The 16,200-nt window shown below is 50.9% G+C and overlaps 1 protein-coding gene across 1 annotated transcript in view; it reads left to right on the top strand.

Annotated features, from left to right (window-relative positions):
• Positions 1-15,860, top strand: part of GCKR (glucokinase regulator) — a 38,028-nt gene extending 22,168 nt beyond the window's left edge. Inside the window, exons 10-19 of the mRNA XM_048846173.2 lie at positions 3,779-3,897; positions 4,160-4,258; positions 5,219-5,316; positions 8,168-8,244; positions 9,217-9,313; positions 10,825-10,922; positions 11,753-11,836; positions 12,232-12,381; positions 14,366-14,500; positions 14,998-15,860. Of these exons, the coding sequence (XP_048702130.2) occupies positions 3,779-3,897; positions 4,160-4,258; positions 5,219-5,316; positions 8,168-8,244; positions 9,217-9,313; positions 10,825-10,922; positions 11,753-11,836; positions 12,232-12,381; positions 14,366-14,500; positions 14,998-15,165 (1,125 nt within the window). The 3' untranslated portion in view covers positions 15,166-15,860. The remainder of the gene's footprint in view (positions 1-3,778; positions 3,898-4,159; positions 4,259-5,218; positions 5,317-8,167; positions 8,245-9,216; positions 9,314-10,824; positions 10,923-11,752; positions 11,837-12,231; positions 12,382-14,365; positions 14,501-14,997) is intronic.
• Positions 15,861-16,200: the final 340 nt, after the last annotated feature.

Raw genomic sequence — 16,200 nt, 5'->3', positions numbered from 1 at the left:
CCCCTTTCAGGTAGTTGAAAGCAGCTATCAAATCCCCCCTCATTCTTCTCTTCTGCAGGCTAAACAATCCCAGCTCCCTCAGCCTCTCCTCATAACTCATGTGTTCCAGACCCCAAATCATTTTTGTTGCCCTTCGCTGGACTCTCTCCAATTTATCCACATCCTTCTTGAAGTGTGGGGCCCAAAACTGGACACAGTACTCCAGATGAGGCCTCACCAATGTCGAATAGAGGGGAACGATCACGTCCCTTGATCTGCTCGCTATGCCCCTACTTATACATCCCAAAATGCCATTGGCCTTCTTGGCAACAAGGGCACACTGCTGACTCATATCCAGCTTCTCGTCCACTGTCACCCCTAGGTCCTTTTCCGCAGAACTGCTGCCTAGCCATTCGGTCCCTAGTCTGCAGCTGTGCATTGGGTTCTTCCGTCCTAAGTGCAGGACCCTGCACTTATCCTTATTGAACCTCATCAGATTTCTTTTGGCCCAATCCTCCAATTTGTCTAGGTCCTTCTGTATCCTATCCCTCCCCTCCAGCGTATCTACCACTCCTCCCAGTTTAGTATCATCCGCAAATTTGCTGAGAGTGCAATCCACACCATCCTCCAGATCATTTATGAAGATATTGAACAAAACCGGCCCCAGGACCGACCCTTGGGGCACTCCACTTGATACCGGCTGCCAACTAGACATGGAACCATTGATCACTACCCGTTGAGCCCGACAATCTAGCCAGCTTTCTACCCACCTTGTAGTGCATTCATCCAGCCCATACTTCCTTAACTTGCTGACAAGAATACTGTGGGAGACCGTGTCAAAAGCTTTGCTAAAGTCAAGAAACAATACATCCACTGCTTTCCCTTCATCCACAGAACCAGTAATCTCATCATAGAAGGCGATTAGATTAGTCAGGCATGACCTTCCCTTGGTGAATCCATGCTGGCTGTTCCTGATCACTTTCCTCTCATGCAAGTGCTTCAGGATTGATTCTTTGAGGACCTGCTCCATGATTTTTCCAGGGACTGAAGTGAGGCTGACTGGCCTGTAGTTCCCAGGATCCTCCTTCTTCCCTTTTTTAAAGATTGGCACTACATTAGCCTTTTTCCAGTCATCCGGGACTTCCCCGGTTCGCCACGAGTTTTCAAAGATAATGGCCAATGGCTCTGCAATCACAGCCGCCAGTTCCTTCAGCACTCTCGGATGCAACTCGTCCGGCCCCATGGACTTGTGCACGTCCAGCTTTTCTAAAAAGTCCCTAACCACCTCTATCTCCACAGAGGGCTGGCCATCTCTTCCCATTTTGTGATGCCCAGCGTAGCAGTCTGGGAGCTGACCTTGTTAGTGAAAACAGAGGCAAAAAAAGCATTGAGTACATTAGCTTTTTCCACATCCTCTGTCACTAGTTTGCCTCCCTCATTCAGTAAGGGGCCCACACTATCCTTGGCTTTCTTCTTGTTGCCAACATACCTGAAGAAACCCTTCTTGTTACTCTTGACATCTCTGGCTAGCTGCAGCTCCAGGTGCGATTTGGCCCTCCTGATAACATTCCTACATGCCCTAGCAATATTTTTATACTCTTCCCTGGTCATATGTCCAACCTTCCACTTCTTGTAAGCTTCTTTTTTATGTTTAAGATCCGCTAAGATTTCACCATTAAGCCAAGCTGGTCGCCTGCCATATTTACTATTCTTTCGACTCATCGGGATGGTTTGTCCCTGTAACCTCAACAGGGATTCCTTGAAATACAGCCAGCTCTCCTGGACTCCTTTCCCCTTCAAGTTAGTCCCCCAGGGGATCCTGGCCATCCGTTCCCTGAGGGAGTCGAAGTCTGCTTTCCTGAAGTCCAGGGTCCGTATCGTGCTGCTTACCTTTCTTCCCTGTGTCAGGATCCTGAACTCAACCAACTCATGGTCACTGCCTCCCAGATTCCCATCCACTTTTGCTTCCCCCACTAATTCTACCCGGTTTGTGAGCAGCAGGTCAAGAAAAGCGCCCCCCCTAGTTGGCTCCTCGAGCACTTGCGCCAGGAAATTGTCCCCTACGCTTTCCAAAAACTTCCTGGATTGTCTATGCACCGCTGTATTGCTCTCCCAGCAGATATCAGGAAAATTAAAGTCACCCATGAGAATCAGGGCATGCGATCCAGTAGCTTCCGTGAGCTGCCGGAAGAAAGCCTCATCTACCTCATCCCCCTGGTCCGGTGGTCTATAGCAGACTCCCACCACTACATCACTCTTGTTGCACACACTTCTAAACTTAATCCAGAGACACTCAGGTTTTTCTGCAGTTTCGTACCGGAGCTCTGAGCAGTCATACTGCTCCCTTACATACAGTGCTACTCCCCCACCTTTTCTGCCCTGCCTGTCCTTCCTGAACAGTTTATAACCATCCATGACAGTACTCCAGTCATGTGAGTTATCCCACCAAGTCTCTGTTATTCCAATCACGTCATAGTTCCTTGACATCACCAGGACCTCCAGTTCTCCCTGCTTGTTTCCAAGGCTTTGTGCATTTGTATATAAGCACTTGAGATAACCTGTTGATCGCCCCTCATTCCCAGTATGAGGCAGGAGCCCTCCCCTCACAGACATTCCTGCCTGTGCTTCCTCCCGGTATCCCGCTTTCCCACTTACCTCAGGGCTTTGGTCTCCTTTCCCCGGTGAACCTAGTTTAAAGCCCTCCTCACTAGGTTAGCCAGCCTGCTCGCGAAGATGCTCTTCCCTCTCTTCGTTAAGTGGAGCCCGTCTCTGCCTAGCACTCCTTCTTGGAACACCATCCCATGGTCGAAGAATCCAAAGCCTTCTCTCCGACACCACCTGCGTAGCCATTCGTTGACTTCCACGATTCGACGCTCCCTACCTAGGCCTTTTCCTTCCACGGGGAGGATGGACGAGAACACCACTTGCACCTCCAACTCCTTTATCCTTCTTCCTAGAGCCACATAGTCCGCAGTGATCCGCTCAAGGTCATTCTTGGCAGTATCATTGGTGCCCACGTGGAGAAGCAGGAAGGGGTAGCGATCCGAGGGCTTGATGAGTCTCGGCAGTCTCTCCGTCACATCGCGAATCTTAGCCCCCGGCAAGCAGCAGACTAGCCTTTTTCCAGTCCAGGACCTCCCCCGATTGTTATGTGTTTTCAAAGATAATGGACAATGGCTCTGCAATCACATCCGCCAACTCCTTTAGCACTCTCAGATGCAGTGCATCCGGCCCCATGGACTTGTGATTGTCCAGCTTTAGTCTTGAGAAAAGACAACTGAGGGGGACCTGATAGTCTTCAGATATGTTACGGGCTATTACAAAGAGGATGGTGATCCATTGTTCTTCACATCCATTGAGAACAGGACAAGAAGTAATTGGCTTCTCTGCAGCAAGGGAGATTTCGGTTAGTTAGAAAGTTTTTCCTAAGGCCTATAAGGGTAGTTACGTTCTGGAATATGTTTCCAGGGGCGGTTGTGAAATCTCCATCACTGGAAGTTTTTCAGAACAGGTTGGACAAACACCTGTCAGGGATGGTCTATATGGTGTTCTTGGTGCTGCCTGAGGGCAGGGTCTTGACTTGATGACAACTCAGATCATTTCCAGCCATACATTTATATAAGTCTAGGGAGTACCTGCCCGGGATGGGGCTGCTTGGAAGATAGTCTTCGATCCCACAGGATGGGGTGCACAGGGAGTGGGGTTTAATTTTCCAGTACACTCAGGATGGGGGCTTGGGGAGTGGGTTTGAGCCCCAGTGCCCATGTGTCATTCAGTTCTCTCTCTCCCACTGCCTCAGCCTGAAGGCATCAGTGGCTCCTCACGGATGAAGGGTGGGAGTGCCACCAAGATCCTGCTAGAGACATTGTTGCTGGGAGCACACAAGACAGCCTCCAAGGACACTGACATCTCAGAGAAGTAAGTCTCCGGTTACAGAGCTAGTAGGCTACACTAGGCAGGCAACCTCCCCCCAGTGCTGGAGTCCCCTGCTTGGCTGGGTACCCAGCTGGCCTATTGTTATGGTCGGGGATTGGCTGGGAATATTGATGTCATGCTGGGACATTGGGACAGGACCTCCGCACTTGACTGCTCCTGGTCAGACTGTGAATGGCATTGGGGCAGACAGGAGTTTGGCATGCACAGGTCCCATGAGTCCTCTCTATGTTCTTCCAATGTCTAGGTGCCTCCTGGAAATCCTGAGGACATATGAACGTGCTCACAAAGTCACCTATGCCCAGAGCAAAAAGATTGCTGCCTTGATGAAGCAAGCAGGCACCAGGTGAGGTGGGCAGGCATCTCCATTTCTGCTGGAGAAGTGGGGGCTGGGGATAGAAGGAAGGGGGAGAGGAAAGACGTGTAGGGTGCAGGACTACTCAGTGAACAGTGCGTGGGGGTGAGATGTGGTATATCAGATCCTCTGAGGCCCCCTGCTGGAGGCCTCATGGCCCTGGCACACCCTGCCCCCCAAAAAAGGCAGTAGAGAAGTCCTCCAAGCTACCTAGAGTGGCTGTGTAGGACACAGCCCAGCAGCCTAGTATAAGAAGAGTTGCAGGGCAGAGGCAGTTCAGTTCCTTCTGGAGCTGTAGGGGTGCGGGTGGTGCATTCCTGGCTGGATGAGCTACAGAACCCCAGACAGGGCAGCGCTGCCAGAAGCCGGGGAGAGCAAGAAGGAGCCCTGAGCTGCTTGCTGGGACTCCATTAGGACAAGACCCTGAGGTAAGGGTGAAGATGGCATGGGGCCACGGGGAAGTAGCTCAGGGAATTAGAGAAGCCATGCAATATAATTAAAGGGACACAGCAGATGGCTACACTCTACAGGGTCCCTTGGCTGGGACCCAGAGTAGTGGGTGGGCCCAGGTCTCCCCAACCCTGCATTAGCCACTGTGGGGAAGTGGCCTGGGCGGTGAGACAGCCCAGAAGGGGAACTGAATTATAGTGGCCCAGCTGGAGAGCTGTAGCCAGGAAGCCCAAGAGGGCTAAGACATTGTCTCCAGGGAGGGAGCTCTGGGGCACTGTTCTATCCCAGAGCAGGTACAATCAGAGAGAGCAGCACACACACTTGGCCAAGGGGATGCTCACGAGGGGTGAATGCACCCTGTTACAGGGGGGAAAAGCCAATTAATACCCACTAACCCCCCGTGCTGTGCTCTGCCCTGACCCCGCAATAACCCCCTGTGCTGTGCTCTGCCCCTACCCTCTGAGCATCCTGAGTAACCCCTCTGTGCTGTCCTTTCCCCAGCTTGCAGAAGAAGGCCTGTGTGTTCATGGTGGGCTGGCACACGCTGGGCATCATTGCCATCATGGATGGTGCTGAATGCATCCCAACGTTTGGGGCAGGTAAGGGAACTGGCTGTGTTGGAAAGAGCCCTGATGCCTCAAATAAAGGGTCTCTGTGATGTGAGAGAGGTGTCCAAGCTCCTTGCTCTGAGCTCCCCCTGCACCAGGCTTTTGATATATCATAGAGTCAATTGCTTGACCACACTTTGGTTCATTATAAAATATATTCAAAAAACCAAATAACCAATATCAGGTTTATTGCTCTAAGCAAATAATAATATAGTGTCATCATGCCTCTGTGGGTCACAAGTGAGAATACCAGATGCAGGACAAACTGGTGAGAAACAGGGCGGACATACCCCAAAACTGGTGGTTATTCTCCCATAAGATATACCAATCCAGTAATACAAGTAAACTTCTGTCTCACCACACTGGCTAACCAGAAGTCAGAAATGCAGTCTCCTTAAGTATCCCGGTCCTTGTTTCACCACCCAGACACTAGACTTAATGATGATTGGTTATTTAAAAGCAGTTTAATCAACCAAAGGGTTTTTCTGATCCCAAAGAACCAGCCACACACCCAGGTCAATATATAACTTGGATCTTACCCAATAATCATGCTATTGCCAATCCTTTGGCAATAGCGTGATTATCTAATATCTAATAGTCTAATAATCCTTTAGATATTATATAGTATTTAATATCTAAAGGATTATTTATAAGAAAAAAGAAAGAGGTGAAAGTTAAAATTGGTTAAAGGAATCAAATACATACAATAATGGCAAAGTTCTTGGATCGGGCTTGAAGCACTGATGGAATAAACTGCTGGCTTGTTAAGTCTCTGGTTGCTTCCAAATGACTGGAAGGTCCTCGGTCCCTTGAAGTGGGTTCTAGCCCACGAAAGCTTATGTCCAAATAAATTTGTTAGCCTCCAAGGTGCCACAAGGACTCCTCGTTGTTTTTGCTGATACAGACTAACACGGCTACCACTCTGAAACCCGTTAATATTAAGTCCATAGTCCAGAGATCAGAGCAGGAAAAAGGCAAAATGGAGATGTTTCCAGGGCCTTTTGTAGCTTCTGCCATGTGGAGGGAAAATCATTGTTCCAAGTAAAGCCCTCAGCACAGTTTGTGGGAAAAGTACAGGCACACGAGATGGAGTTCATTACCACATAATCTCGTCACATGCCCTTGTATTCTTCAATGAGTCATAGCAGCCATTACCCTACTCTCTTTAGAACATCCTCAGGAAAGTCCATCAGTGGAGATAAGCTTCTTCCATGGCCCACTGTGTTAATTGATGGGCCGTCAGCTTGAATAGTCCATTCACAATGTGCTGACTAGACTGGATGTAAACTACTGTGTGGATATTACCATGGGAGCAAACGCATTTGAAATACAAGTACAATAGTCAATATTTGTAACTTCAGAGACAAAAATGATACATGCAAACAAATAGGGTAATAACATTCAGTAAACCATAACTTTTCCATTGACACTTTACATGACATATTTTGTACAAGATTTGTTGTAATTATATAGCAGTGGTAGCAACAGCGTTCTACATGGTCCTATTTTAATCATACAACATCACATATAAGTACAGGAAAAAAGTTCAATCTGATACCAGTCTCCAGGAAGCTGTTGTGTACAGTGTTGTTACAGTCACCTTGCACAGAAGGTGTACTCCAAAAGTTACAACCCTAACGCCATTTTTATACTCTGCCTGTTTACAAGTAAAAGGTATTGTGTACATCATCTGAAATTAGATTTAACCAATCAGTTTACCACCTTGTGTTTCTGGTATCATGATGTATACCTTATCTTTGTTCTGAACACATGCATTTCAGGTACCAAGGGGCATGAAGGCACCTCCTATGTTTGTACCAGGGTAGACCATTCATGTATATTGTCCTTTCCCTTTGGGACATTCCAGTCTTAGCCTGTGAGCGTAACATCCTACCAGGTGCTATGGAAAGACACTCATATGTCCTGATCCTGACAGTTTTCCTTTCTACTTAAACCAAAGCTTATTTCAGCTAATGCAAAGTGTTATGGATACTTGACATCGGTGAACAGAATTGTGGGGCAAGTATAATACAGTCAGTTAACATAACTTCCCAACACTTATACTAACTATGCCTAACATAGCATGTATTGGTTACCACAGCTTCATGAACAATTGCCTAGGTTCTAGCTCTGAGACCCCTTGACCCCCAGCCCCCAGGGAGTCTGCCGAGAGACTCCTGCACTCAGCCTCCAAGGACCCAGCAAGGAGACCCAGCTTAGGGATGCCGTCCCCCACACCCAGCCCTTGGGGATCCAGCTTGGGGATATCTTGCCCCACAAAGGCCCTCTAAGCAGGATTCCCAGGGTCTGTGGGGCAAAGGTTCTCTGTTCTGGATCCCTGGGGACGGGAGGGCCAAGGGGTCTCTGAGCAGATACCTGGGGGCCAGGGGTCTCTCTGAGCAGGATACCTGCAGGTGGGATGTGAGAGTCTCTGAGCTGAATCCTGGGAGCTGGGGGTCAAAGGGTCTGCAAGCAGGACTCCCAAAGAATTGGGGGGAAGGGTTCTCTGAGCAGGTTTCCTGGGGGCTGGAGAGCAAGGAGTGCCCAAGCTGGATCCCCCGGGATCAGAAGGAAATTTCTCTCTTTGCTGGATCCTGGGGTCTCCAAGCTGGATCCCTGTAGGCTGGGGGGAAAAGGGGGTGTCTCAGCTGGATCCTGAGGGGCTGGGGGCAAGATATCCCCAAGTTGGATCCCTGGGGATCCTGCTCAGAGGCTGTTTGGCCACCAGGGATCCTGCTTGGAGATTCCTTGACCTCCAGCCTCTGGGATCCTGCAAAGAGACCCCTTGGCCCACAGCCCTGTTCCCGCTACCTCTGGGTCACCCACTTGCTTTCCTACACAGACTACAATGACGTGCGGGGCTTTCTGATTGGGGATCGCAGTGAGATGTTCAACAAGGAGGCAGATCTGATAATGCAGGTAGGAGCTGGGCTGCAGTACGGGTGACGAACAAGGCCCTGGCTGTCAGGGTTACTCTAGGTGTGTTTTGGGTTCGTTGAAGCAGATTCTGCAGGAGATGAGATCCTGCTTGGCCTGGCGGGAGGGGGCTGGGGTGGTTGGGGAGTTCTAGCTGATTGTGAGCCCTCCCTTGGGTAGGTTCTAGGCGGGAAGTAAGTCCTGGGAGTAGTTCTGACCATGAGTCCGGGGCTGGACTCGGCTGGGGTGGCTACCAGGCAGGGTCTGATCTGAGGTAGCTTATGGGTGTGGTGAACCTCATGGTCTGGGATGGGTGCTGGGTGGGGAGTGGGTGCTGGCTTGGGGCGCATACTGTGGGGGCATGGTGGACTCTGAGCGTGTGGTGATTCTTTGTGCCCATGCCTCTGGTTCCCGGAGCCTCCCAGGCTCATGGGCAGACAGGGACTGATACCCCTGTGCTCCCTGGTATCAGCGAAGGGAGGAGAGTGCTGCTATGTCGGGGAGCAAAGGGGGAGTCCCCATCGTGGGGAAGGAGGCCCCAGTGTTAGGGACTGGAGGTGGAGTCCAGATGTCAGGGAGGATGAGGGGCCTGGTCTCAGGGTATGTGGGGAAACCTGGCTGGAGAGGGATGCATGGGGTCCTGGTTTGGGGGAGGGCAGGTGGAAGGTCCCAGTGGCAGGGTGTGGAGGGGGGACCCTGATGTTATGGGGGGGCATGGGGCCTTGGTGTCAGTAAGATGGGGGGACCTGGAGTAGGGCAGGAGAGAGCCAGGGAAGTCCCAGTGTTGTGAAGGGGATGGGGTCTCCCATGTTTGGGAAGGGAGGAGAGGGCTCTAATGTTGGGAATGGAAGGTAACCCTAGTGTCTGGGAGAGAAGGAGGGGGCTCCAGTGAAGGGGTGGGTAGGGCGGCCCATGTGTCAGAGAGTTTAGCGGGAGCCCTGGCATCATGCTAAACAGGCTCCCTTTCTCTGGCAGGGCCCACAATTTGCCTTCTCTCAGGAGGACTTTGTGAAGACGATCCTTCCATCACTGACAGAGCTTGATACTGTTCTCTTCCTCTTCACACTGGATGGTGAGGAGTGGCTGGGAGCTGAGGGAAGGGGTCAGCACTAGTTGGGGGGGGTGGGGGGGGGAAGGAAGGAGCTGTTGTTCCCCCTGCTGGGCACTACCCTCTGCTGAGTGATCATGTCAGCCTCTTGCTGTGATTTATCTCGCCTCACCTCTCCCTAGTATGCTGAACGATTGAAAAGTTTGGGGTTGTTGTTACCTTGGAAAAAGACAAGTAAGAGGGAACACGATAAAAAAAATTATGAAAAGTATCTAAAACAATGCAGGGTCTAGAGATGGGAGATCAAGAGTATCTGTTCTCCCTGTCTCATAAGACAAGAATGAGGGGGAAGCTCACTGGGACTGAAAGGCAGCAAAGTAAAAACTGATCAAAGGAAATATTTTCCCACAAAGGCACAAGGGGCTTGTGGAACTCCCTGCCACATGACATAACAGACTAAGAGCCTGGCAGGATTCAGAGAGGGGTTAGACGTTCCTATGGGCATGAAGAATATCCAGAATTATCAGAGAAAATACAATACATATTTTTTAAACATGGGAGACCAGAATTGCACACGGTATTCCAGATGAGATCTCACCAGTGCCTTGTATAATGGTACTAACACTTCCCTGTCTCTACTGGAAATAGCTTGCCTGATGCATTCTAAGACTGCATTAGCTTTTTTCATGGCTGCATCACTTTGGCAGCTCTTAGGCATCCTGTGATTAACCAATACACCCAGGTCTTTCTCCTCCTCCATCACTTCCAACTGATACATCCCCAGCAAAAATTCTTGTTAGTCCCAAAATGCATGACCTTGCACTTATTTAAATTTCATCCCATTTCTATTACTCCAGTTTTCAAGTTCATCCAGATCTTCTTGTATGATAATCGTGTCCTCCTCCATATTGGCAATACCTCCCAACTTTGTGTTATCCACAGATTTTATTAGCACACTCCAACTTTTTGTGCTAAGGTCAGTAATAAAAAACGTTTGGTCCCAAAACCAATCCTTGAGGAACTCTACTAGTAACCTCCTTCCAGCCTGACAGTTCACCTTGCAGAATGACCCATTGTAGTCTCTCCTTTAACGAGTTCCTTATCCATCTTTCAATTCTCAGATTAACCCCCATCTTATCCAATGTAACTAATAATGTCACTGCAGTCTAGATCTGTCATGGCAGAGCCAATCACACTGGGTCCTTTGCTGAGCTACAGGCAAACCAGGCCTGTTTGTGTTGTCTGGTAGAGGGGTGCAGCTGTTCTCTGATGTACCTCAGCAACAAGGCTTGGGAGGGAGTCCATGGACCTGTTACCCTCTTACCCTGGAGTTGTAGCAAAGAAAGTGAATGAGACAGAAGTAAGGTGAAAAGTATAGGCTGGGATGTGTATGTGTGTGTAAACATGTCTCTTGCATGTTGGTATGGTGATTTGGCTGATGTGCAAAGGACTCTTGACTCTGACTAGCTCTGGATCTTCCTGAATGACTGTCCAGAGCCTGGTTACCCCAGTCTTATGCTCCCCCTTGCTTTAAGATGACCTCACAGAGGTGGAGAAGCTTGTGGTTCAGGTGAAGGAGAAGACATCAAATGTCCAAGCACTTTCTCATGCCACTGTTGGGCAGTACCTTCCGGTGAGTAGAGAAGGCTCTTTGTCTCCATCCCAGGTGAGGGAACGGTCCTGTGGGAAATGGAGCTTGTGCTCATGTAATTAGACTGTACCCTGGTGCACGCCTAGAGGGGCAGGGTTGGGGTTGCCTTCACTCTGGAATTCCTTAATTCCTTAACTGCTGAGGGGGAAGGGAGTGAGTCTTGCCCCATGGTGGCACTGGGTGCCCCTGGAGCTACTCTAAGTTGCACCAAGGCCACACTGCCCCCAACCAGCCCTAAACCTCAAAGGTCAAAGAAGAACAAAAAAAGCCATCTGCAGCCTATACTTATCAACAAGTTACGTTCCTATCTAATAAGGTATTTCTCACCCAATGGTTAGTTTGTCCAGCGCTTGTCCCCACTGACACAGTCCCCTTCCCTAATGGATACCTACTTGGGACAATCGTCTGCTCTTACAGTCTTACCCCAGGGGGCCCACTCTCCCCAGAACTCTCGGTTTGGCTTTGTAAATCTCCAGCCTGTATCTACTCCAGACAGCAAACACAGGCTGTCTGATGGGTGTTCATTGTTCTCCTGTTTGGGTCAGCTCTGAGACTGCCCTCCCTCGAGAGCTAGATTTCACTCCCAACAGATTTAGAACACAATGTCCTGTGGTAGCTAACTCTAAAATTGTTTCCCATACAAACATCTCATAATAACCAGGACAATCAGCTAGAGCTTAGCTTTTGTCAGACCAAACACAACTCCCTTCGGTATAATATTGAGAAAACGGTGGGACTCAGTATCCCTGTCAGGACATGCTTGGGCACATCTGTCACAACAAGATTTCTGTTAGTATCTTTATCCCCACCAGGCCTCCCTCAAGAAGCTGTTTCCTTGCATCATGAGCATCATGTGGCCCATCCTGTTCCTGGAGTATGAGGGGAATTTTATCCAGGTAATGCATGACAAACCTGTTTGGATCCTGAGGTCGATTCCTAGCAGGGTGCCGACTGACTGGACTTTTGTGATTTCTGAGGTAAGTGAGGGGTGGCTGCAGGGCCGTGGCTCGCCCTGCGGGGAGGCGGGCCCGGCTGCTGCAGGGCCGTGGCTCGCCCTGCGGGGAGGCGGGCCCGGCTGCTGCAGGGCCGTGGCTCGCCCTGCGGGGAGGCGGGCCCGGCTGCTGCAGGGCCGTGGCTCGCCCTGCGGGGAGGCGGGCCCGGCTGCTGCAGGGCCGTGGCTCGCCCTGCGGGGAGGCGGGCCTGGCTGCTGCAGGGCCGTGGCTGGCTTCCTCTGGCTGGCAGTTTGTGGCTGCCTAGTTCACGGGGGTCTGTTTTTCTGTATTTCACACAGAAGTTCCAGAGGGAGCTCAGCACCAAGTGGATCCTCAACACAGTCAGCACCGGGGCCCATGTCCTCAAGGGCAAAATTCTCCACAACTACATGGTGGACCTGAGAATCAGCAACTCCAAGCTCTTCCGGAGGGCGCTGTCCATCCTGCAGGTACTGAGGCCCAAGTCAATGGCCTAGCGAGGGAATAAGAAGGTAGCAGCATTACCAGTTATTACTTCAGAGTGTAGGGGGAGGCCCCAGTTATGAGAAAGGCAGGAAGCAAGGTCAATAGCTAAGTGGGGCGGGGGGGGGAGGAGGGAATCCTGGTGTGGCCCTTCTCTGGACATTGGCACTGCCCCCAGTGGGACCTTTTCATGGCCAGGCAGAGCACCACAGCCCAGTAGCTGACCCTCCCGTCCTCCACCTCCCCCATCCCCTGTACCATAGCTGGGATCCTAATTCTGAGCATGAGAGAATCTCATCACCAAGATGCAGCCTTTGCAACAGTGCACCAAAGTGTACTGCTAACCTGCTTTGTCCCATAGGTGGAAGTATATGGCCCACTATTTACATGGGGTAACTGGGGGAGAAGCCCAGCAGTATGAACATGGTGAGCATGTACCAGGCCATTATAGAACATGTGTTGGTGCCCCTCAAGCCGTCTCCTTGCTGTGCCGTGCTCTGAGGCAGATTGTGAGAGACAGCCAGGATGTTGGCTGATGTCGCATGTTGCTGGAGCTTGGTGGTCACTACTGTCTCAATTACTGGGCCTGGGAATGGGAGGTTGGAGATGGGACAGAAGTTGAAAAGGTCTCAAGGTTGCGTTTTGGCATTTCTCAGGGAGCTGGTAAGTGTTTCTCCCTGCCTACTCCGGTTAGTAGTGGGCATAGCTCTTTTATCATTCAGGAAGGGCAGGGATCCATTGCACTGGTTGTGGCTCTAATATTTTTCTGGGCTTCCTGGACTTCAGCTAGTGTGATGGGGAGGGTGGATGGATAATAGGATCTAGCTGGGGTTTTCTTGCCCAGTTATCTGTAACCTGGGCCTTTCTCTGTGCTGCCCCTGCCCAGCTAGCGTCCACACACATGTGCATGTACACACCCCCTGTCAGGGTTCCCTCCCCACTCTGAACTCTAGGGTACAGATGTGGGTACCCGCATGAAAGACCCCCTAAGCTTATTTCTACCAGCTTAAGTTAAAAACTTCCCAAGGCACAAATCCTTCCTTGTCCTTGGATGAGTACTGCTGCCACCACCAAATGAGTTAGACAAAGATTCAGGAAAAGGACCACTTGGAGTTCCTGTTTTCCCAAAATATTCCCCCAAGTCCCTTCACCCCCTTTCCTGGGGAGGCTTAAGAATAATCTACCAACCAAATAGGTAAACAAGGTGAGCACAGACCAGACTCTTGGGTTTTTAGGACACTAAAAAACAATTAGATTCCTAAAAAACAGAACTTTATTATAAAGAAAAAAAGCACCTCTGTAAAATTAGGGTGGAAGGTAATTTTACAGGATAATAAGACTTAAAACACAGAGGATTCCCCCCCTAGGAACAACTTTAAAGTTACAAAAAACAGGGATAAACCTCCCTCTTAGCATAGGGAAAATTCACAAGCTAAAACAAAAGATAATGTAACGCATTCCTTGCTATTACTTACTATTTTTGTAATATTAGATGTATCATTTCAGTAGGAGCTGGATTACTTGCTTGGTCTCTCTCTCTGTCTTGGAGAGAACACACACAGAGCACAAAAACAAAGCCTCTTCCCCCCCCCTTTTTTATATTACTGCATACGTAAAGGTTGTTACCCTTCCCTTTTATATTTATGACACCCCCATTCACCCAACCCTGGCTGGGGCTGTCATCTCTGATGTCATACACAACTCTGAGTTTGCCCATCCCCCAGCCAAGCCATGTAGATTTGGAGCAGACAGGAGCCAGCCTTGCTTCCCAGCCATTCTGGCTGTCGTAGTCCTCTTCTCAGTGTTACTTACCACTCCCCCTGGTTCCCTGGCCTGCTCAGGATCAGTGTACAAGGCTCTGCAAATGCCGCTTGCTGAGCCTTATGAGAACCACTCCAGCACCATTCCTGAGCTGCGCTGAAATGGAATCTGGTCTCTGTCCCTGCTCTGACTGGCATGCTCTCCCCACAGCGGTTCACGGGGCACTCCCAGGCCAGGTGCCTGGAGGGCCTGCTGCAGACCATATATGACGCTGAGGTGCTCTCAGATGACATTCGCAATACAGAGATCTCCAAACATATTGCAATAGCAACGGAGAAGAAGAAGGTAACAAGGCCCATGCCCTGTCTCTCCTCAGCACCCCACCTCATGGTGTCATGCACGGTGGGGCCCCAGCCCACTGGCTCCAGTCTGCTCAGATGTGCGTCTCGATGGGTCTGGTGCAAACTCTGGCACCTGTAACACCAGCACAGGGACATGCAGCAACAGCTTTCGAAGGCAGGAGACAGAATTTCAGGTGGTTGGTGTGGGGCGAAGATTGGGAGCCACCTTCCAAAAACCATCATGAGTGCTGGGGCTTCCCCTTGCAGAGGGGTGAGGCTCTCGGGAGACACCAGCAGGCAGGTTTCCCCCTGGAAGGGGGGAGGCCACCCCAGATGCATTAAGTAGACAAGTGGGGTGCTGATGCCCCCAAATCCCTAGCAGGTGGTGTTCCCCTTAGCACCTGCACACCAGGGCCTGTGCAACTGGCTGAGCTGGTGGGGAAATGAGCTGGTGAGCACTCCCCCTGCCTGATTCTGACACTGTCTCCTCTTATCTCCCAGGTTGTCCCCACAGCCCTTCTGTGCCTGCTGCGGAACTGCTCAGTGCAGGAGGCTCAGCTGCGGCTTGACACCTCCCCATCCATCCGAGCAGCCATTGAGTCCTCACTGAATGCTCCGGGGCGCAAACGGGGTGCAGACAAATCAGACTCCACAGGCAGGAGCATGTAGGAGGCAGCACCCATCCACTAAGGGGACTATGTGGGGAGGGAAGGGCCTAGCATCATTAACTTCTGTACGGATCCAGCAGTGTGGGCTGTCTTCCAGGCAGGGAGAGAAGCCAACTCCCTGAACAAGAGCAGCAGCTGGGATCTGGTGAACACGAGCAGCACCTGCCTAGATGGGAGGCCGAGTGCCATGGGCTCTCCTGTTAGCTCCTGGTGGGAGGGGACATTACCTGGAGGTGGGAGTCTTGTGTTCTCTAAGAGCCTGAATTTCTTTGGAGGATCATGTGCTCCCCAGGGGTCTGGATTGCTCTGGGTGAGCTAATCTCTGATGGATGGGATCGGGGGGGGGGGGTATCAGTTTACCCTGGGGAATCAGGGTGTGGGGTGCACTGTAATCCTTTGAGCAGGTCAGCTGTTCTCTCTGTTCTGGGGAGGAGGAAGAGTCATTCTGTGATATGAGCTCCTGAGGGAAGTTGTTCTGTAATCCCCAGAGCATGGGGTGGGTTGTACGTGTGGGGCTGGTGGGGCTGGATGTTGTCACCTTGTGTTCTGTGATCTCCTGGGAGGTGGGAGGGCTGAGTCACCCTGTGAGCCCTGCAGGGGGGATGTGTGATTGGGGGGGTCACGCTGTGATCTCTGCTGTTGTCTCTTCATTGCTTTTGTTTGTTCTTCTTTTTTTAAATAAACTGTTCTGTTTGCCCAGCTGTCTGTGCTGTCAGCTCAGCTATGAGGGGCTCATGGGCATCTCCCCAGCTTGTGCAAGACCAGAGCTGGCAGCAGAGGGGATGTGTGCCCACCCGTTCCAAACCGTACTGATTGCCAGCAGCCCCCAGGGCCTGTCTGTCAGGGCCTAGGCACAGCCCCACCCTGCCAGTAGGGGCTGGAGGGGAAGGGGTGTCTGCATTGTGGCAGTTATTCACTGAGTGGCCGGAGGGCCAGGGCTGTCAAAAACCCTTGTATTTATCCCTGTGTCCAGCAGCTTCCACACACCCCTGCCATGGCAAACTCCTTTGTTGCATTATCTCTGGAGGTGGGATGA

This window comes from Caretta caretta, chromosome 3, assembly GCF_965140235.1.
Source record: "Caretta caretta isolate rCarCar2 chromosome 3, rCarCar1.hap1, whole genome shotgun sequence".
Classification (NCBI taxonomy): domain Eukaryota; kingdom Metazoa; phylum Chordata; order Testudines; family Cheloniidae; genus Caretta; species Caretta caretta.
This window is presented reverse-complemented; position numbering and strand designations above follow the sequence as displayed.